We start from the raw sequence: 22,284 nt of genomic DNA, 5'->3' as shown, positions 1-22,284 counted from the left end.
TATGTACTGTAGATGGTGTTATATGTAATATAGAGGGTGGTATGTGTGATATAGAGGGTAGTATATGTACTGTAGATGGTGTTATATGTAATATAGAGGGTGGTATGTGTGATATAGAGGGTAGTATATGTACTGTAGATGGTGTTATATGTAATATAAAGGGTGTACTGTGTAATTTAGAGGGTGGTATATGTAATTCAGAGGGTTGTATGTGTGATATAAAGGGTGGTAACCTTTCCTATTTATGAAATATGGCTGGACCATTGTACGAATAAAAGCACTTCATGTCTTCTGTCTCAACCCCATTCCTCGTAGTCTGTAAACTCTCAGGAGCAGGGCCCTCACTCCTCCTGTTTGAATAGTCAGTGTTATATTGACATGTCTGATACTTGTATTTGTAATTGTAAAGTGCTGCAGAATCTGTTGGTGCTATATAAATAAAATTATTCTTATTATGGCAGTATATGTACTGTAGATAATGTTACATGTACTGTAGATGGTATTATATGTAATGTGGAGGGTGCTTTATGTGATACATTGGGTAGTTTATGTACTGTAGACTGTTATATGTAATAAAAAGGGTGTTAAGTGTAATTTTGAGGGTGGTATGTGTAATAAAGAGGGTGGTATATGTAATATAGAGGGTGGTATATGTGATATATTGGGTGGTATATGTGATATATTGGGTGGCATATGTGATATATTGGGTAGTATATGTACTGTAGATGGTGTAATAAGTAAAATAGAGGGTGGTATGTGTAATATAGAGGGTAGTATATGTACTGTAGATAATGTTATATGTACTGTAGATGATGGTATATGTGATATATTGGGCAGTATATGTACTGTAGATGGTGGTATATGTGATATAGAGGGTAGTATATGTACTGTAGATAATGTTATATGTACTGTAGATGGTGGTATGTGTGATATAGAGGGTAGTATATGTACTGTAGATGGTGGTATATGTGATATAGAGGGTAGTATATGTACTGTAGATAATGTTATATGTACTGTAGATGGTGGTATATGTGATATATTGGGCAGTATATGTACTGTAGATAATGTTATATGTACTGTAGATGGTGGTATATGTGATATATTGGGCAGTATATGTACTGTAGATAATGTTATATGTACTGTAGATGGTGGTATATGTGATATATTGGGCAGTATATGTACTGTAGATAATGTTATATGTACTGTAGATGGTGGTATATGTGATATATTGGGCAGTATATGTACTGTAGATAATGTTATATGTACTGTAGATGGTGGTATATGTGATATATTGGGCAGTATATGTACTGTAGATAATGTTATATGTACTGTAGATGGTGGTATATGTGATATATTGGGTAGTATATGTACTGTAGATTGTGTTATAAGTAAAATAGATGGTGGTATGTGTGATATAGAGGGTAGTATATGTACTGTAGATAATGTTATATGTACTGTAGATGGTGGTATATGTGATATATTGGGCAGTATATGTACTGTAGATAATGTTATATGTACTGTAGATGATGGTATATGTGATATATTGGGCAGTATATGTACTGTAGATGGTGGTATATGTGATATAGAGGGTAGTATATGTACTGTAGATAATGTTATATGTACTGTAGATGGTGGTATGTGTGATATAGAGGGTAGTATATGTACTGTAGATGGTGGTATATGTGATATAGAGGGTAGTATATGTACTGTAGATAATGTTATATGTACTGTAGATGGTGGTATATGTGATATATTGGGCAGTATATGTACTGTAGATGGTGGTATATGTGATATATTGGGCAGTATATGTACTGTAGATGGTGGTATATGTGATATATTGGGCAGTATATGTACTGTAGATAATGTTATATGTACTGTAGATGGTGGTATATGTGATATATTGGGCAGTATATGTAATGTAGATAATGTTATATGTACTGTAGATGGTGGTATATGTGATATAGAGGGCAGTATATGTACTGTAGATAATGTTATATGTACTGTAGATGGTGGTATATGTGATATATTGGGCAGTATATGTACTGTAGATAATGTTATATGTACTGTAGATGGTGGTATATGTGATATATTGGGCAGTATATGTAATGTAGATAATGTTATATGTACTGTAGATGGTGGTATATGTGATATAGAGGGTAGTATATGTACTGTAGATAATGTTATATGTACTGTAGATGGTGGTATATGTGATATATTGGGCAGTATATGTACTGTAGATAATGTTATATGTACTGTAGATGGTGGTATATGTGATATAGAGGGTAGTATATGTACTGTAGATAATGTTATATGTACTGTAGATGGTGGTATATGTGATATAGAGGGTAGTATATGTACTGTAGATAATGTTATATGTACTGTAGATGGTGGTTTTTGTGATATATTGGGCAGTATATGTACTGTAGATAATGTTATATGTACTCTAGATGGTGGTATATGTGATATAGAGGGTAGTATATGTACTGTAGATAATGTTATATGTACTGTAGATGGTGGTATATGTGATATATTGGGCAGTATATGTACTGTAGATTGTGGTATATGTGATATAGAGGGTAGTATATGTACTGTAGATAATGTTATATGTACTGTAGATGGTGGTATATGTGACATATTGGGCAGTATATGTACTGTAGATGGTGGTATATGTGATATAGAGGGTAGTATATGTACTGTAGATAATGTTATATGTACTGTAGATGGTGGTATATGTGATATATTGGGCAGTATATGTACTGTAGATAATGTTATATGTACTGTAGATGGTGGTATATGTGATATATTGGGCAGTATATGTACTGTAGATAATGTTATATATGTACTGTAGATGGTGGTATATGTGATATATTGGGCAGTATATGTACTGTAGATGGTGGTATATGTGATATATTGGGCAGTATATGTACTGTAGATGGTGGTATATGTGATATATTGGGCAGTATATGTACTGTAGATAATGTTATATGTACTGTAGATTGTGGTATATGTGATATGTTGGGCAGTATATGTACTGTGGATAATGTTATATATGTACTGTAGATGGTGGTATATGTGATATATTGGGCAGTATATGTACTGTAGATAATGTTATATGTACTGTAGATGGTGGTATATGTGATATATTGGGCAGTATATGTAGTGTAGATAATGTTATATGTACTGTAGATGGTGGTATATGTGATATATTGGGCAGTATATGTACTGTAGATAATGTTATATGTACTGTAGATTGTGGTATATGTGATATGTTGGGCAGTATATGTACTGTAGATAATGTTATATGTACTGTAGATGGTGGTATATGTGATATATTGGGCAGTATATGTACTGTAGATAATGTTATATGTACTGTAGATAGTGGTATATGTGATATATTGGGCAGTATATGTACTGTAGATAATGTTATATGTACTGTAGATGGTGGTATATGTGATATATTGGGCAGTATATGTACTTTAGATAATGTTATATGTAGTGTAGATTGTGGTATATGTGATATATTGGGCAGTATATGTACTGTAGATAATGTTATATGTACTGTAGATTGTGGTATATGTGATATATTGGGCAGTATATGTACTGTAGATAATGTTATATGTACTGTAGATAATGTTATATGTACTGTAGATAATGTTATATGTACTGTAGATGGTGGTATATGTGATATATTGGGCAGTATATGTACTGTAGATAATGTTATATGTACTGTAGATGGTGGTATATGTGATATATTGGGCAGTATATGTACTGTAGATGGTGGTATATGTGATATATTGGGCAGTATATGTACTGTAGATAATGTTATATGTACTGTAGATGGTGGTATATGTGATATATTGGGCAGTATATGTACTGTAGATAATGTTATATGTACTGTAGATGGTGGTATATGTGATATATTGGGCAGTATATGTACTGTAGATGGTGGTATATGTGATATATTGGGCAGTATATGTACTGTAGATAATGTTATATGTACTGTAGATGGTGGTATATGTGATATATTGGGCAGTATATGTACTGTAGATGGTGGTATATGTGATATATTGGGCAGTATATGTACTGTAGATAATGTTATATGTACTGTAGATGGTGGTATATGTGATATATTGGGCAGTATATGTACTGTAGATGGTGGTATATGTGATATATTGGGCAGTATATGTACTGTAGATAATGTTATATGTACTGTAGATGGTGGTATATGTGATATATTGGGCAGTATATGTACTGTAGATGGTGGTATATGTGACATATTGGGCAGTATATGTACTGTAGATAATGTTATATGTACTGTAGATGGTGGTATATGTGATATATTGGGCAGTATATGTACTGTAGATAATGTTATATGTACTGTAGATGGTGGTATATGTGATATATTGGGCAGTATATGTACTGTAGATGGTGGTATATGTGATATATTGGGCAGTATATGTACTGTAGATAATGTTATATGTACTGTAGATGGTGGTATATGTGATATATTGGGCAGTATATGTACTGTAGATGGTGGTATATGTGATATATTGGGCAGTATATGTACTGTAGATAATGTTATATGTACTGTAGATGGTGGTATATGTGATATAGAGGGCAGTATATGTACTGTAGATAATGTTATATGTACTGTAGATGGTGGTATATGTGATATAGAGGGTAGTATATGTACTGTAGATAATGTTATATGTACTGTAGATGGTGGTATATGTGATATAGAGGGTAGTATATGTACTGTAGATAATGTTATATGTACTGTAGATAATGTTATATGTACTGTAGATCATGTTATAGGTATGGTGGGTGGGCTCATGTCCCGGGGGTGGGCACACTACCGTCTCGCCCCTCACATGGAGGAAGTGCCCGTGTCTTCTCTTCCTCCTTGCTGACAGGACGGGGCCGCTGATGCAATGCGGGCTTTTGAGCTGTGACTGCGGGAGGAGGGGCCGGGGTTGCCGCAGGCTGGTTGCCGGGCTCCGGACTCCGCTCGGCTGCCGCCCCCTCCCCTGGAGATTGTGTCTGCCCGGGAGCAGGAAGCAGAGGCTACTCAGGCGCTGTACTGCTGTCATGGGCACGGCTGCGGGGCTGGGGCTGCTGGCCGTTCTTCTGCTCCTCACCGGCCGGACATGGGGTTCCTCCGTACACAGACCCCCGCCCACCAACAATGACAGGCCGGTCATAGGTGAGACATGGGGACCGGGGCTTATGTCACGTGGGGTAAACACGTACGGGCTGGTGGTGTGGGCATGCTGGTATTTCTAGTTCTCCATTGTATGGTATATGAGGTTCTGGAGTGTCCAGACATTGCCCCCTGTGTATACATTATAGGGAGGGGCACAGATTTCTAGGGCACCAACTCATCTCTATACAGTATATATATATATATATATATATATATATATATATATATATATATATATATATATATATATATATATTATATACTGTATATAACCACAATGACAAGTTCTCTGCGTCACATCATGTCACCTATTATCATGTTATTCCTACAAGGGGACAGATGTTTATATGTTAACTATCTGAGGTTTTATTTACTAGAAGTTATCATCAATATTTACTGTATAGGGACAATGTATTATCCTTATTTACTGTATAGGGACAATGTGTTATCCTTATTTACTGTATAGGGACAATGTGTTATCCTTATTTACTGTATAGGGACAATGTATTATCCTTATTTACTGTATAGGGACAATGTATTATCCTTATTTACTGTATAGGGACAATGTATTATCTTTATTTACTGTATAGGGACAATGTATTATCCTTATTTACTGTATAGGGACAATGTATTATCCTTATTTACTGTATAGGGACAATGTGTTATCTTTATTTACTGTATAGGGACAATGTGTTATCCTTATTTACTGTATAGGGACAATGTGTTATCCTTATTTACTGTATAGGGACAATGTATTATCCTTATTTACTGTATAGGGACAATGTGTTATCTTTATTTACTGTATAGGGACAATGTGTTATCCTTATTTACTGTATAGGGACAATGTATTATCCTTATTTACTGTATAGGGACAATGTGTTATCCTTATTTACTGTATAGGGACAATGTGTTATCTTTATTTACTGTATAGGGACAATGTGTTATCCTTATTTACTGTATAGGGAGAATGATTTATCCTTATTTACTGTATAGGGACAATGTGTTATCCTTATTTACTGTATGGGGACAATGTGTTATCCTTATTTACTGTATAGGGACAATGTGTTATCTTTATTTACTGTATAGGGACAATGTGTTATCCTTATTTACTGTATAGGGACAATGTTTTATCCTTATTTACTGTATAGGGACAATGTGTTATCCTTATTTACTGTATGGGGACAATGTGTTATCCTTATTTACTGTATAGGGACAATGTGTTATCCTTATTTACTGTATGGGGACAATGTGTTATCCTTATTTACTGTATAGGGACAATGTGTTATCTTTATTTACTGTATAGGGACAATGTGTTATCCTTATTTACTGTATAGGGACAATGTGTTATCCTTATTTACTGTATAGGGACAATGTGTTATCCTTATTTACTGTATGGGGACAATGTGTTATCCTTATTTACTGTATAGGGACAATGTATTATCCTTATTTACTGTATGGTGACAATGTATTATCCTTATTTACTGTATAGGGACAATGTATTATCCTTATTTACTGTATAGGGACAATGTGTTATCCTTATTTACTGTATAGGGACAATGTGTTATCCTTATTTACTGTATAGGGACAATGTGTTATCCTTATTTACTGTATGGGGACAATGTGTTATCCTTATTTACTGTATAGGGACAATGTATTATCCTTATTTACTGTATGGTGACAATGTATTATCCTTATTTACTGTATGGTGACAATGTATTATCCTTATTTACTGTATAGGGACAATGTGTTATTCTTATTTACTGTATAGGGACAATGTATTATCCTTATTTACTGTATAGGGACAATGTGTTATCCTTATTTACTGTATAGGGACAATGTGTTATCCTTATTTACTGTATAGGGACAATGTATTATCCTTATTTACTGTATAGGGGCAATGTGTTATCTTTACTGTATAGGGACAATGTATTATCCTTATTTACTGTATAGGGACAATGTATTATCCTTATTTACTGTATAGGGACAATGTATTATCCTTATTTACTGTATAGGGACAATGTATTATCCTTATTTACTGTATAGGGACAATGTATTAGCTTTATTTACTGTATAGGGACAATGTATTATCTTTATTTACTGTATAGGGACAATGTATTATCTTTATTTACTGTATAGGGACAATGTGTTATCCTTATTTACTGTATAGGGACAATGTATTATCCTTATTTACTGTATAGGGACAATGTATTATCCTTATTTACTGTATAGGGACAATGTGTTATCCTTATTTACTGTATAGGGACAATGTGTTATCCTTATTTACTGTATAGGGACAATGTGTTATCCTTATTTACTGTATAGGGACAATGTATTATCCTTATTTACTGTATAGGGACAATGTGTTATCCTTATTTACTGTATAGGGACAATGATTTATCCTTATTTACTGTATAGGAACAATGTGTTATCCTTATTTACTGTATAGGGAGAATGTTTTATCCTTATTTACTGTATAGGGAGAATGTATTATCCTTATTTACTGTATAGGGACAATGTATTATTCTTATTTACTGTATAGGGACAATGTGTTATCCTTATTTACTGTATAGGGACAATGTGTTATCCTTATTTACTGTATAGGGACAATGTGTTATCCTTTACTGTATAGGGACAATGTTTTCTATAGATGTAGTATAGTGACCTTAATCCAGTCCTGTAGAATCACCAGATGTTCTGTGTTGGGTCTATAGTATAGTCAGTATAATGTGTCCTAAAAGATCAGTCATCTGTTTATTTATCAGGTATCTCATGGGCATTTGGCCGACTACAGCTAAATAAAGTCCTCACACTTGGTTGTCTCTTTAGTCACTTGTAGAAAGGTTGAGAAAACTTGTTCCCCCAGTAATGGTATGTGTGTGTCCCTCTGGTCATAAACAACTAGTAAATGACAGGAGACTTTTTTTTATATAACCGTATTTTTCGCCATATAAGACGCTCTGGCATATAAGATGCTCCGGCATATAAGACGCACCCAATTTTAAAGGAGGTAAATCTAGAAAAAAAAATATTCAGAACCAAAGGACAGTGATCTTCAACCTGCAGACCTCCAGATGTTGCAAAACTACAACTCCCAGCATACCCGGACAGTCGTTGGCATGCCAGGAGTTGTAGTTTTGCAACATCTGGAGGTCCGCAGGTTTAAGGCCACTGGTATAGGAGGTAATACTCGCGTGTCCCTGCAGCTCCGGACCCGTCACCGCTGCTCTGGATGTCGCCGAGTCCCCGGGGTGTCCCCGTCGCTCCGGAGCGTCTCTGCTGCCCGGGATCCTCACTCTCCGTCGCCGCCATGACGTCGCTACGCACACTGCTACACACGCGGCTCCTATTGGATGACACGACGGCATGCGCGACGACGTGATGACGACGAAGGAGAGCGCCGGCCATGCAGGGGATCCCGGCACAGAGCAGACACCGAGGAGGCAGGTAAGGTCCCTCCCGGTGTCCTGTAAGCTGTTCGGGACGTCGCCATTTCACCGCGGCGGTCCCGAACAGCCCGACTGATCAGCCGGGTTAGTTCCACTTTCGCTTCAGACGCGGCGGTCAGCTTTGATCGCCGCGTCTGAAGGGTTAATACAGGGCATCACCGCGATCGGTAATGTCCTGTATAAGCCGCGGGTCCCGACCGTTGATGGCCGCTGGGACAGACCAGATATGACAGGGTTTTAATGTGTATGTTCCGTATAAGATGCACCAACTTTTCCGCCCCAAGTTTTGGGGAACAAAAAGTGCGTCTTATACGGCGAAAAATACAGTACATAGTACTTTGAGTTGTGTATGCAATCGTATTTTGGTCAATATATTTAGCCAAAACCAGGAGTAGGTCCAGAATACAGGAAAAAGTTTTACTCCCTATTTTGGCTAAAAATAGTCACCAACTTTTGACCAAAGTACAATGTGTAAAACCGGCCTTGGACTTTTATTTGTGCATTTTCAGTAGAAATCAATGGTATTATTGCAGGGTTCAGAAAAGCCTTACTAGAAGTTCCACATCAGCTAGAACTAAATATCATTGACTCACTTCATTGACTTAATATCATTGATGATAGTGGAAACAAGTAGAACAGGTTTCAGGACTTCTCTCGATGACGCTTTCTTTTCATCACTGTTACCTTGTTGATAACTATTTGCAACGTGGCCTTAAATAAATGTCGCAGTAGATTTATCCATGATTTCATCATTACATCTCTTCTGAATGGGGTCACAAAAAATATGGCCTTATGGTTTTAGTAAGAGAGAAGTCACAAAAAGGCTCTTAAAAAACCATAGCCAAATATAGCTTATAGGGTACGTTCACACATACAGGATCTGCTGCATATTTTGTGCAGCTAATTATGCTATCCATTAACTTTAATGGGTCTCAAAATCAGCTGCGCAAAATATGCAGCAGATCCTGTACATGTGACCTTACCCTTAAGCAGCAATAAAGGTGGCCAAGCAGCGGAAACTAATTGCTTTGAGTCTTTATAGTAGAGAAAGCTATTGTGGACTTTTGTGCTAATTTTTACTTTTAAAGCAGTACTCCGCTGCTCAGCCTTAGGAACAAACTGTTCTGAACGCTGGAGCCGACGCCGGGAGCTCGTGATGTCGTAGCCTCGTCCCCTCATGATGTCACGCCCCCTCAATGCAAGTCTATGGGAGGGGGCGGGTGTGACGTCATGAGGAGACGTGGCTATGACGTCACGAGCTCCCGGCGCCAGCTCCAGCGTTCGGAACAGTGTGTACCAAACGCTGAGCAGCGGAGTACCCCTTTTAAAAAAAAATGTAAAAAGAAAAAAGTTTCTTAGATTTTTAAGAAATCTCTAAAGGGTTAATAGACTGCTGCAGCGATTCCTGCATGACGGCTTTTAGCAGCAGCCCCCAGCTACTGAAATTAGTTGTGGGCCACCAGTTATGGAGCAGATTAGAGTCAGGAGGCCGCTCCATAAACCCTGAGCGCTACCATATGAAAATCGGAGAGTGTTGTCGGTCCGGCCCTGCTTGCCCAAAGCAGTGCCAAATGCATGAAAAATTCACCTCCCGGTGCCCAAAACTGCATGTCCCGGGTGTCGGGCTATAGGATTTCCACATCCCTACTTAGTGCATCCTGTTTTCATCTCTTTCCCAGGTAAGTGAAGCAGACATACTCAGCCATCCACATGATGTATGATTCTTCATATTAGGCCACCTTCTTCAGATGCTGGTCCCCGATCCAGTCCCAATGCTCTTGTGCCCATTGTTAGGTGCATTTTGCGGTGGACTGGGGTCAGCATGGCCACTCTGAATAGTTTGCTAATACAGAGCCCCATTCATAGCAAGCTGCAATGCATTGTTTATCCCGACCTTTTTATACCATAGCCAGCATTAACGTTTGCAGCAATTTGTGCTACAGTAACCCTTCTGTGGCTTCGGACCAGCTGGGCTATCCTTCTCTCCCCATGAACATTACTGAACTTTGGGCGCTCCTGACCCTTTCACCTTTTTGTATTTTTTTGACCACTTTTACGTACTGACCAAGCACATCAGAAACACTCAACAAGACCGGCTGTTTTTTAGATACTCTTGCCCAGTTGTCTAGCCATCACATCCTTACACTTGCCCATTATTCTTGCTTCTAACACATCAGACCTAGACTTGCTGCTTGAAATATCCCTCCCCTTGACAGGGGCCATGGTCAGGAGACATTCAGTGTAATTCATTTTACCAGTCAGTGGTATTGTTGTTGTAACTGATCAGTGTATGTGACTCGGAATTAAAGGGGTACTGCACTGGAAATTTTTTTTTTTTTTTAAGTCAACTGGTGCCACAAAGTTAAACAGATTTGTAAATGACTTCTATTAAAAAAATCTTAATCCTTCCAGTACTTATAAGCTTCTGTATGTATGATGGCAGAAAGTTATTTTCTTTTTGAATTCTCTTTCTGTATGACCACAGTGCTCTCTACTGACACCTCTGTCCATTTAAGGAACTTTCCAGAGTAGGAGAAAATCCCCCTTGAAATCCTATCCTGCTCTGGACAGTTCCTGATGTGGACAGAGGTGTCAGCAGAGAGCACTGTGGTCAGCAGAAAGGAAATGCAAAAAGAAAAGAACTTCCTGTGGATCATACAGCAGTTGATAAGTACTGGAAGGATTAAGATTTTTTTTTTTTTTTTTTTTATAGAAGTCATTTACAAATCTGTTTCCCCTTTTAAGCCTTAAAAGGGCTTTGTACCAGAACACTGCATGAGTATGTTAGGTTCACCCATAAATCATCTGCTGGCATTGAATGTTGGCTCTCCGTAGACATGTTTATTTTTCCATGAATTATATGGCTTGGCATATGTAGCTTCAGCTAAAGTGTTGGAACAAACTAACCTGAGAATTGTTAGCTTACTCATTCTTCATCTGTACAAACAGCTCAGCCCGGCTACACATACAAATCTCTTCTAGTATTTCCCATGTTCCCAGCATAGGGGTATATTTACCTATCTTCATCTTTTGGGCTGGAATTTGTACTTTATCATATTGTTATACAGAATTATGTAAAAATAAATGCTTCTTTATAGATGTCCTGAATGAATCTGTTTCCTGTGAAGAGGCCTTGGGCACTTTAGTCACCCAGCATTGCCATGGATGCATTCTCAAGCGGGTCCTAATCTATACATCAGAGGTGAAGAAATCCCAGCACACCAAATTCCTGCTGAAAAAGTATTTCTTTTATTCAGGCAAAATATGCATACGTAAACGCAGCATGCGTACAAAAAGAAAAGCTGCCGGCACAGGTGGCTTAAGAATCAAGCATAGGCGATGCACAGTGTAAGAATAATCAGCGCTATGATGTGGATATAGTCCTGAAAGTGTCCTGAGGTGCTCTCCCTCTATAGAGGCTAAAGTGGCAACAATATAGTTACATAGTTACATAGTTACATAGTTAGTACGGTCGAAAAAAGACATATGTCCATCAAGTTCAACCAGGGAATTAAGGGGTAGGGGTGTGGCGCGATATTGGGGAAGGGATGAGATTTTATATTTCTTCATAAGCATTAATCTTATTTTGTTCCAGGAATGTATCTAATCCTGTTTTAAAGCTGTTAATTGTTCCTGCTGTGACCAGTTCCTGAGGTAGACCGTTCCATAAATTCACAGTCCTCACGGTAAAGAAGGCGTGTCGCCCCTTGAGACTAAACTTTTTTTTCTCCAGACGGAGGGAGTGCCCCCTCGTCCTTTGGGGGGGTTTAACCTGGAACAGTTTTTCTCCATATTTTTTGTATGGGCCATTAATATACTTATATACGTTTATCATATCCCCCCTTAAACGTCTCTTCTCAAGACTAAACAATTGTAACTCCTTTAATCGCTCCTCATAGCTAAGATGTTCCATGCCCCATATTAGTTTAGTCGCGCGTCTCTGCACCCTTTCCAACTCCGCAGTGTCCCTTTTATGGACAGGTGACCAAAACTGAACAGCATATTCCAGGTGAGGCCGTACCAATGCTTTATAAAGGGGGAGTATTATGTCCCTGTCCCTTGAGTCCATGCCTCTTTTGATACATGACAATATCCTGCCGGCTTTGGAAGCAGCAGCCTGACATTGCATGTTATTCTGTAGTCTGTGATCTACAAGTACACCCAAATCCTTCTCTACCAGTGACTCTGCCAGTTTAATCCCCCCTAAGACATACGATGCATGCAGGTTATTAGTACCCAGATGCATAACTTTACATTTATATCAACAAGAAAGAAACTGAAGGAGCACTCACAAGTCTTCTTCCATTCCGTCCTTTTTTTAGAGGGTTTTACAGCAGCGGGACCGCTGGGCAGATGCCACGCCGGACCAGGTACAGGTCATGTTGGTAATAGCTATTTTGCACCGCTCCCTGCGCTTCTTCCAGATCACACCTATTCAGTGACGTTGGTCAGGTATGTCACTGAGGGCGTTTAAATCGGGCAGGGAGGTTTTAACCCCCTACTGCCAGATTTAAACAAGAAACAGTATGCATACAACATGCATTACCAATGCAACAATAGTTCTATTTTACAGAGTATAATAGGGCTGGGCGGTATGACCAAATGTGTGTTTCACTGTATTTTTGTAACTTTTGGCGGTTCCACGTATATAACGGTATTTACCGGAATGCGTGCTGCGTTTATGTATACATATTTTGCCTGAATAAAATAAATACTTTTTCAGCAGAAATTTGGTGACATACCATATCCCTGGCACCCACTTGAGTCTACAGTGCCGACCTAACTACTTTTGTGGATTGCTAATCTATACATCCACCGGCCACTTTATTAGATACACCTTGCTAGTACACAGTTGGACCCTTTGCCTTTATTCATACTTTCTTTAAGGTGCTGGAATCATTCCTTACAGATTTTGGTCCATATGGACATGATGGCATCACATACCTGATGCAAATCTCCCATTTAACCACATCCCAAAGGTGATCTATTGGATTGAAATCTGGTGACTGTGTAGGCCATTGGAGTACAGGGAACTCATTGCAATGTTAAAGAAACCTTTTGACCCTTCAACTGAATGTCACTGCTGGAATCAAGACTCCTTAGACCAGAGAATGTTCCTTCAGTCTTCCATTATCAAATTTAGCTGTGCGAATTGTAGCCTCAATTTCCTGTTAGCTGACAGGAGTGGCAATCAGTGTCTTCTGCTGCTGTAGCCCATCTGCTTAAAAGTTGGACATGTTTTGTATTCAGAGATGGTATTCTGCATTATCTGGTTGTATCCAGTGATCATTTGAGTTACTGTTGACTTTCTGTTATCTCAAACCAGTCTGCTAATTTTCCTCCAATATTTTTTTTCCTGACCATTCTCTGTAAATTCTATGGATGGTTGTTCTTGAAAATCCCAATAAATCAGCAGTTTCTGAAATACTCAGACCAGCCAGTGTAGCAGTAACAACCATGCCACGTTCAAAGTCTCTTAAATCCCTTTTCTTGCCCATTCTAATGCCTTGTATAAACGTAAGCAAGTTGATTTTATTTGCCTTTGCAGCAGCTAACCGACACTGGTCACTACAGATACATTTACTATTAACTAAGACTCCTAAGTCCTTTTCCACATCTGTTGTCCCAAGTGTTCTCCCATTTAATACATAATCCCAGCCCGGATTTTTCCTCCCCATGTGCATTACCTTACATTTATCAGTGTTGAACCTCATCTGCCACTTCCCAGCCCAAACCTTCAACCTAATCGGATCCATTTGTAACAGTGCACTGTCCTCTATTGTGTTTACCGTTTTACAGAGTTTAGTATCATCTGCAAAGATTGCTACTTTACTATTCAACCCTCTACAAGGTCATTGATGAATATATTAAATAGTTACCTAACATTCTGAATAAACACCCAACATAATCACGTGTATGAAATAACATTGATGATATATATATATTATAAAGGTGGGTTGATATAATGGTGTTTTATGCTTGCAGGTGTCTTGGCCCAGGAGACGCACTTTGATGAACTGATACCTTTAGGCCATTCCTACATTGCTGCTTCTTACGTGAAGACGCTTGAATCAGCTGGAGCGAGAGTTATCCCAATAAGGTAACTGAGAGGTAGAGAGTGGTCTTCTCTTTATGCCATATTCTGTAATTGTGGTTATCTTTCACCCTGACCTATCTTTAGAACTAGTCAGGAGAAGCGTGCAGCTACACTTACATTATAAAATCAACTAGATCACCTGGCACACAGGTGGGAGAGAACATGCTTAGTGATGAACTTTTCAGGCTCATTTTAGTGATTGGACTGGGTCTGGACACTCAGATTCCGACGGATCAAAACACTTCGCATGTTCCTAGGAGATATCTGAAAATGTTTTCTGAAAACTCAGTGACCCTTTTAAACTCTTAAAGGGGTTATCCAGGAAAAAACTTTGTTTTTTATATATCAACTGGCTCCAGAAAGTTAAACCGATTTGTAAAATACTTCTATTAAAAAATCTTAATCCTTTCAGTACTTATGAGCTTCTGAAGTTGAGTTGTTCTTTTCTGTCTAAGTGCTCTCTGATGACACGTGTCTCGGGAACCGCCCAGTTTAGAAGAGGTTTGCTATGGGGATTTGCTTCTAAACTGGGCGGTTCCCGAGACAGGTGTCATCAGAGAGCACTTAGACAGAAAAGAACAACTCAATTTCAGAAGCTCATAAGTACTGAAAGGATTAAGATTTTTTAATAGAAGTCATTTGCATATCTGTTTAACTTACTGGAGCCAGTTGATATATTAAAAAAAGTTATCTTCCTGGATAACCCCTTCAAGGGGCAAAAATAAAAAAGATCTTCATTCAGAAATGTTTACTTTTACTTATTTACTATTATGGAAAGTTGCTTCGAGGTAGAATCTGCATAACTGATATAGATATATATATATATATATATATATATATATATATATATATATATAACTAACTATGTATTTTGCCTTTTCAGGATCAATCTTTCTGATGCAGAGTATGTGAAGATCTTCAACTCCATTAATGGGTACGTAATAACCCTGCCAGATTGTGAAATAGAATAAGCAGCATATAAATATATAAATCATCCTTTAATCCGGTTTGGCCGGTAGCAGATCATGAGATTTATATGTAAAATCATTTGAGTCATTGTATTTTAGAGGATTTAATATATGTGTAAACCAGGACAGCCAACAACAAACTATAAGTTCTGAATGTTTTCATTTATAGGGCCTTCATGTTGTTCTGTTTCCCCTCAGTAAACAATTTGTAACATTGTATTGTACACCATTGCTTCAACTATCTAAAGGTGAAGCCTAAGGAAATGTCAATAATGTTCCGTTCACTTCGCGCTCCCACTAAATACACAAGCCATGTCTGGTACGGTATGACTGCTACGTCAAGCCGGTACGTTAGGCTCCCATTGTTTTCTAGTCACATGCTGAGGTTAAAAAAAAATAAGGTTTTTCCACTGAAAAAAAGCAGAACACATGGAAAGTACAAAAAAACATGTGCTGAGAAATTCTCGCCCTCTTCTCTCAGCTATGATTGACAGCTCCATTGGTCTCCTGATTGGATGTTCTAGAGCAGTGGTCTCCAACCTGCAGACCTCCAGATGTTGCAAAACTACAACTCCCAGCATGCACGGACAGCCGTTGGCTGTCCGTGCATGCTGGGAGTTGTAGTTTTTCAACATCTGGAGGTCCGCAGGTTGGAGACCACTGTTCTAGAGTAAGAGCCAGGTAACCCCAATACTGGAGCTCTATGCGCCTAACCATTTTCATGGACCTTTACCTTAGTAGGGGCCTGGACATTAAAGGGGTTATCCAGGAAAAAACTTTTTTTTTTTTTTTTATATATATATCAACTGGCTCCAGAAAGTTAAACAGATTTGTAAATTACAAAAAACAATGTGTGTGCATCTCACAAACCACAATCAGAGGATATATTTGGTTATATGCCGAAACCCAACAGCCGAGAATAAATATAGAAAAAGAAATGTATAACCAATCCTCAAGGATTTTACCCCCAAAAGGTACATAATGATATTCAAATAAAATAGGTTTGCTTTAGTTAACAATTTTATTAAATATATAAAATCAATGTAATAAATTGCACTATTTAGTACTCTGGCACAGATGTAATAAAAGGGGGTGAAAAAACCACTGGGCCCTAGTGGTAATAATCACCTATAAAAATAACAAAAAATATCAAAAAATATGTATATATAAAAAAAAATATATATATATATATATAATGTTCCTTAATCTGGCAACTTTATATGTAAGTATAGTTTGCTGAATAGTTCCGGTCTATAAGAGTTATTGAAAGTCCTCTTATATGTGACTGTTATTAGAGTCTTTACAATAAATATTGTAGCAAATGATGTAACACAAGTGTTGTAACTTGTGTCTTTCTCTAAGTATTATAGTCTCTTTGTTAAGCCCTATAGAACACTGCTGGTAACATTGTATCTCACCCGCTCCTATGGGACTCTGTATGCGATATCCTCTCCGTTCACCACGTACCGACGGCATTAGCAAGGCTGTTGTTCCTGCAGAGATGGACTTTAGTGGGTATGCGCTTGGCACAGCGCCTCTTGGAGGTCAATAACTCTTATAGACCGGAACTATTCAGCAAACTATACTTGCATATAAAGTTGCCAGATTACGGAACGTTATATCTATATATATATATATATATATATATATATATATATATATATATATATAAATATATTAATTTTTTTTTTTTTTTTTAATACATATTTTTTTATATTTTTTGTTATTTTTATAGGTGATTATTACCACTGTGCCAGAGTACTAAATAGTGCAATTTATTACATTGATTTTATATATTTAATAAAATTGTTAACTAAAGCAAACCTATTTTATTTGAATATCATTATGTACCTTTTGGGGTAAAATCCTTGAGGATTGGTTATACATTTCTTCTTCTAGATTTGTAAATTACTTCTATTAAAAAATCTTAATCCTTTCAGTACTTATGAGCTTCTGAAGTTAAGGTTGTTTTTTTGCTGTCTGATGACACGGGTCTCGGTAATCGCCCAGTTTAGAAGCAAATCCCCATAGCAAACCTCTTCTAAACTGGGCGGTTCCCGAGACACATGTCATCAGAGAGCGCTTAAACAGAAAAGAACAACCTTAACTTCAGAAGCTCATAAGTTGATATATAAAAAAAAGTTTTTTCCTGGATAACCCCTTTAAACAAAGTGTAATTTGTGGTCTTGTGACTTGCATAACCAAAAGTTATCCACCCTCGGAATGTACAATTTTGGGCACCAATATAAAAGAAAAAAAAACATAGTTGTACTTGAGTGGATTTAAAGACTGGAAACCAGAGTAATAAGGGGAATGGAAGGTCTACAGTACCCACAAATATAATAATTCAGGTTATTTAGTTTAGAAGAAAGACAGCTAAGGGGTGACCTAATAACTTTGTGTGACTATATCAGGGGGCAGTACAGCGATCTCTCACTATTAGATCTCAATCTATTTATACCTAGAACTGTATAGCAAGATGTTCTATGTCTAATAGAAAGAAGCTTTCTACATCGGCTCTTAAGTGGTTATCCATGAAGAACTCTCCAAACGAGTTTAAAGAGGCATTGTCATTATGAAAAACTTTTTATATTCTGTAGTATTACTGATAAGATGACTCTTTTAAATATGCATATATTTAAAACAAAAATTTTATTTTTACTAAAAAATGAAAATAGCCACCACTTGGGGGTCATCTATCTTTATGCAGACAGACTACTCCTGTATTTTGCAGCATACTGAATACCGGCCGTAAAGTGTGTTGGTATCCAGTATAGGAGATCACCATTGCACCACTACAGCCTTCAGCTGTTCCTACACTACAACTCCCATGATGGAAGTTGTAGTTTTACAACAGCTGGGGGTACAATCTTTATAAAACTCTGTTTTAGAGCTGTGTATTCTCCAGATGTGTGCCTCCAGCTCTTGCAAAACTACAGGCAAAGGATGAGTGGGCATGCTGGAAGTTTTAGTTTTGCAACAGCTAAAGGCAACACTTTAACAGTGCTTTATAAACACGGCAGCTCCAGCTGTGTCAAAACTACAACTCCCAGCATGCTTGAACAGCCAAAACTTTCTCTGACTCCTGAATGACAAAGAAGCTGATCACACATTCAGGAGTCTGTGAAAGATGAATGACACGCAAAGTGACAGCTATGTTGATTTAGCATCCAGCTTTACTAGGAACAGATAGAAAATGTATGAATAAAAACTACTTCGCAGCGATTTGCAGACTGCCAGGCTGCTCCTAGACTCAGAGCAAATGAGTCCTCTACAGTGAGGGGGAAAGACGGACATGTTTCCTCCACAAGGCAAGACAAAGCAAGTGAGCAAGATATAAATGTTATTTGTTAGGGATATATGGGTCCTTGACACATAAAAATGATATGTACATAATCAGGATTAGGTACTGAGTAACATCACTTTTTTCTTACTATGACAGATAGGCTTTAAAGATCTAGGGGGAGATTTAGCAAAACCTGTGTAAAGGAAGAGTGGTGCAGTTGCCCATAGTAACCAATTAGCTTTCTTCCTTCTTTTTAAAAATAAAAGAAAAAAAATAAAAGGAGCAACTGCCCGACTCTTCCTCTTCACAGGTTTTGATAAATTTCCCACCCATTTCCTGATTCTGGGATATAGCCTGACTACCAGATTTGGAGTTGGGAAGGATTTGTTTTTTTGTGCTCCTTAATGTGTGGACAATTGGCTTGTTTTCTTTTTGCCTTCCTCTGGATGTATGTCTTTTTTTTTTCTACTTTTGTTTTTTTTTCCCAACCTGACATACCATGTTACTAATCAGATTCTTTGTTTTGTATTCCAGAATCCTGCTTCCTGGGGGAGGTGTTGACCTTAGATATTCTGAATATGCCAGAGTATCCAAGATATTCTATAATTTGGCTCTAGAGGTAATTCTATTTTTTTTTAATATAAATAATATAACTAGATTTTTGTAAATTCTAGAACTATATATTTTTATTACGCATATATGTTCTTGACATCATTATTACATATTCCTAGGTTCCAGTACCTGACACTGTATTACAGACAGCAAAAAATAAATAAAATGCTTTGAGTGGCACTCATGCAGTATTCAAACAACTGGTAGCCAGTCACAAGGGAGTAGATGCAGTGGCTTCACGTTTGCCGCCCCCTACTCCGTACCAGACTGGCTTAATAGATGAGGGGAAAGTGCTCGGTGTTGAACAATTGTGCTATTCTGTACTGTTCCTGTTATTCCTCCTGAAAATGGATGAATACATTGACATCTGGGCATTATCATTCCTCTTTTTATTTAGGTCTGTTTCAACACAGTTTGTCATTGTCGAACTACTGATGCTAGTGTCAGAGAGATGCACCCTGATCACAAGGAAAATAGTTTTTCAATTTATTTATAGGTTTCTAGGAAGAACAACAGTTGAATTGACACAACACAGAGTTTTAATCCAAGATGCTCCAGAATTGATATTTCATGGGAAATGCAGTTAGAATGGGATTTCATGGGCAAGTATTCTTCCACAAATCTGAGATCACCATTTAGAGTGCCAAGTGCGCCTGTTTACAGATCAGGAACAGTGAAATACAAGTTCTCACGAAAGATGAATCATACTTCACAATCTGTCTGGGTTGAAATAACTCTGGGTTTACTGGATACTATAAAAATACAAATTGCCTGGTAGATAGTTTGGCAGAGATGGCTTAATGGCCCATTGCTATATTTATGGGTTGGTCAAATTTCCCGTGAAGGAACATATACAGTAAAGAAGCACATTGGACCATTAAAAGAAACCAGACCTGTATATATGGGTGTTCACCGGAGTTTCTTTCCTACACCCCCCCCCCCCCCCCCCCCCGAGATATGCCTAGCAAAGTGAGAACCCAAGTAAATGGAGCCTATGTCCTCTTTATCTAGTGGCTAGCAGTGAAAAGGTAATTTATTCATGTAAATGTCTGCTCCTACTGGCTAAGTAGTCATGTGGGTGGTCCTGCTCAGTGATTGACAGTGCTCTGTTTAGTGTACATGTTGAGAGAGCTGTCAATCACTGAGTAGGACCACCCACATGACTACTTAGCCCAGAATGAGTAGAGGGTTCCTTTTGAAAAGGATATTAATGTCTTGTTTTTTCTTCTTCTCTCAGGCTAATAATAAAGGTGACTACTTTCCAATCTGGGGAACCTGTTTAGGATTTGAGGAACTGACTGTACTGACAAGTGGAGAACTCTTGCTAACACTGACCAAAACAGAGAACATTTCACTGCCTCTAAACTTCACAGAAAGTAGGTATATTGGGTGGTATATGCCAAATGCTTGAGCTTGTACATTCATTGCATCATTGCAGATTCAGCATTGGTCTCAAAACAAATTTGACACACAATGATAGGTAAAATAACATTATTCATTAGTCTAAGAGTGATTATTGTAACTTGAAGTTACAACTCTATTACTCATTGATTCTGAAGCTCCGAAAATGTAATTTCATAACACAAATTAAGATTGTTTACTGATTTATATAATGCAAACCCTTACATATAAAAAATCTGAAGTAGTCGCTGGAAGTAAACATTAGCAATTAGGGATGTCCCAATACCATTTTTTGAAGACCGAGTACCGATACTTTTTCTTAAGTACTCGCCGATATCAATTACCGATACTTTTTTCAATGTCATGTGACAGGGTGTTTTTTTTTTTTCCTTAAGAGTACGTTTACACGGGTGGATCCACAGCATATTTTACGCTGCAGATCCGCCACTGAAGGACCACTACATGCTGCCTTTAAATGTGCCTGCTCGGAGCGGCAATATGGTGCTACGAGCAGGCACACAGCGATGTGTGAGTCGCAGCGCGCATGCGCAGTGTACTCACACATCACAGCTACTCTCGGCCTAGCTCATGGAGCAGGGGTAGCGGCCACGATGTGTGCGAGTACACCGCACATGTGCATTGACTCGCACATCGCTTCATTGTGTCTGCTCATAGCGGTGTATTGGCAGGCACATCTATGGGCAGCATGTAGCGGTCCTTCAGCGGCGGATTCACAGCATAAATATACTGTGGATGTGCCTGTGTGAATGTACCCTTAACCCTTACAGGACCCATGATGTACCGGTACGTCATGAGTCCACTGCCGTTCTATAACGCGGGACCGCGGCTAATAGCATGCGGCACTGATTGCGGTGCCGCGTGCTATTAACCCTTTAGATGCGGCGTTCAAAGTTGAATGCCGCATCTAAAGTGAAAGTAAATCGTTGCAGGTTAGCTCAGGGAGCTGTTCGGGATGTCCGTGGTGAAATCGCGCATCCCGAACAGCTGTGACACAGCAGAAGGGTCCCTTACATTGCCTCCTGGTGTCCAATTGCAGAATGACTGCTCAGTACCTGAGATCCAGACGTGAACAGTCAAGCGGCAGAATCATTGATCACTGGTTTCCTATGAGAAACCACTGATCAATCTAAAAGATCAGTGTGTGCAGTGTTATAGCCCCCTATGGGAGCTATAACACTGCAAAAAAAAGTGAATAAAGATCATTTAACCCCTTCCCTGATAAAAGTTTGAATTACCCCCGCCCCCTTTTC

The 22,284-nt window shown here is 38.2% G+C and overlaps 1 protein-coding gene across 1 annotated transcript in view; it reads left to right on the top strand.

Moving 5' to 3' along the window:
- The first annotated feature begins 4,892 nt into the window (after positions 1 to 4,892).
- Positions 4,893 to 22,284, top strand: part of GGH (gamma-glutamyl hydrolase) — a 32,258-nt gene continuing 14,866 nt past the window's right edge. The window contains exons 1-5 of the mRNA XM_056522030.1: positions 4,893 to 5,203; positions 14,635 to 14,749; positions 15,630 to 15,680; positions 19,535 to 19,619; positions 20,850 to 20,988. Coding sequence (XP_056378005.1) covers positions 4,927 to 5,203; positions 14,635 to 14,749; positions 15,630 to 15,680; positions 19,535 to 19,619; positions 20,850 to 20,988 — 667 coding nt within the window. The 5' untranslated portion in view covers positions 4,893 to 4,926. The remainder of the gene's footprint in view (positions 5,204 to 14,634; positions 14,750 to 15,629; positions 15,681 to 19,534; positions 19,620 to 20,849; positions 20,989 to 22,284) is intronic.

This window comes from Hyla sarda, chromosome 5 (genome assembly GCF_029499605.1).
Source record: "Hyla sarda isolate aHylSar1 chromosome 5, aHylSar1.hap1, whole genome shotgun sequence".
Lineage (NCBI taxonomy): Eukaryota > Metazoa > Chordata > Amphibia > Anura > Hylidae > Hyla > Hyla sarda.
This window is presented reverse-complemented; position numbering and strand designations above follow the sequence as displayed.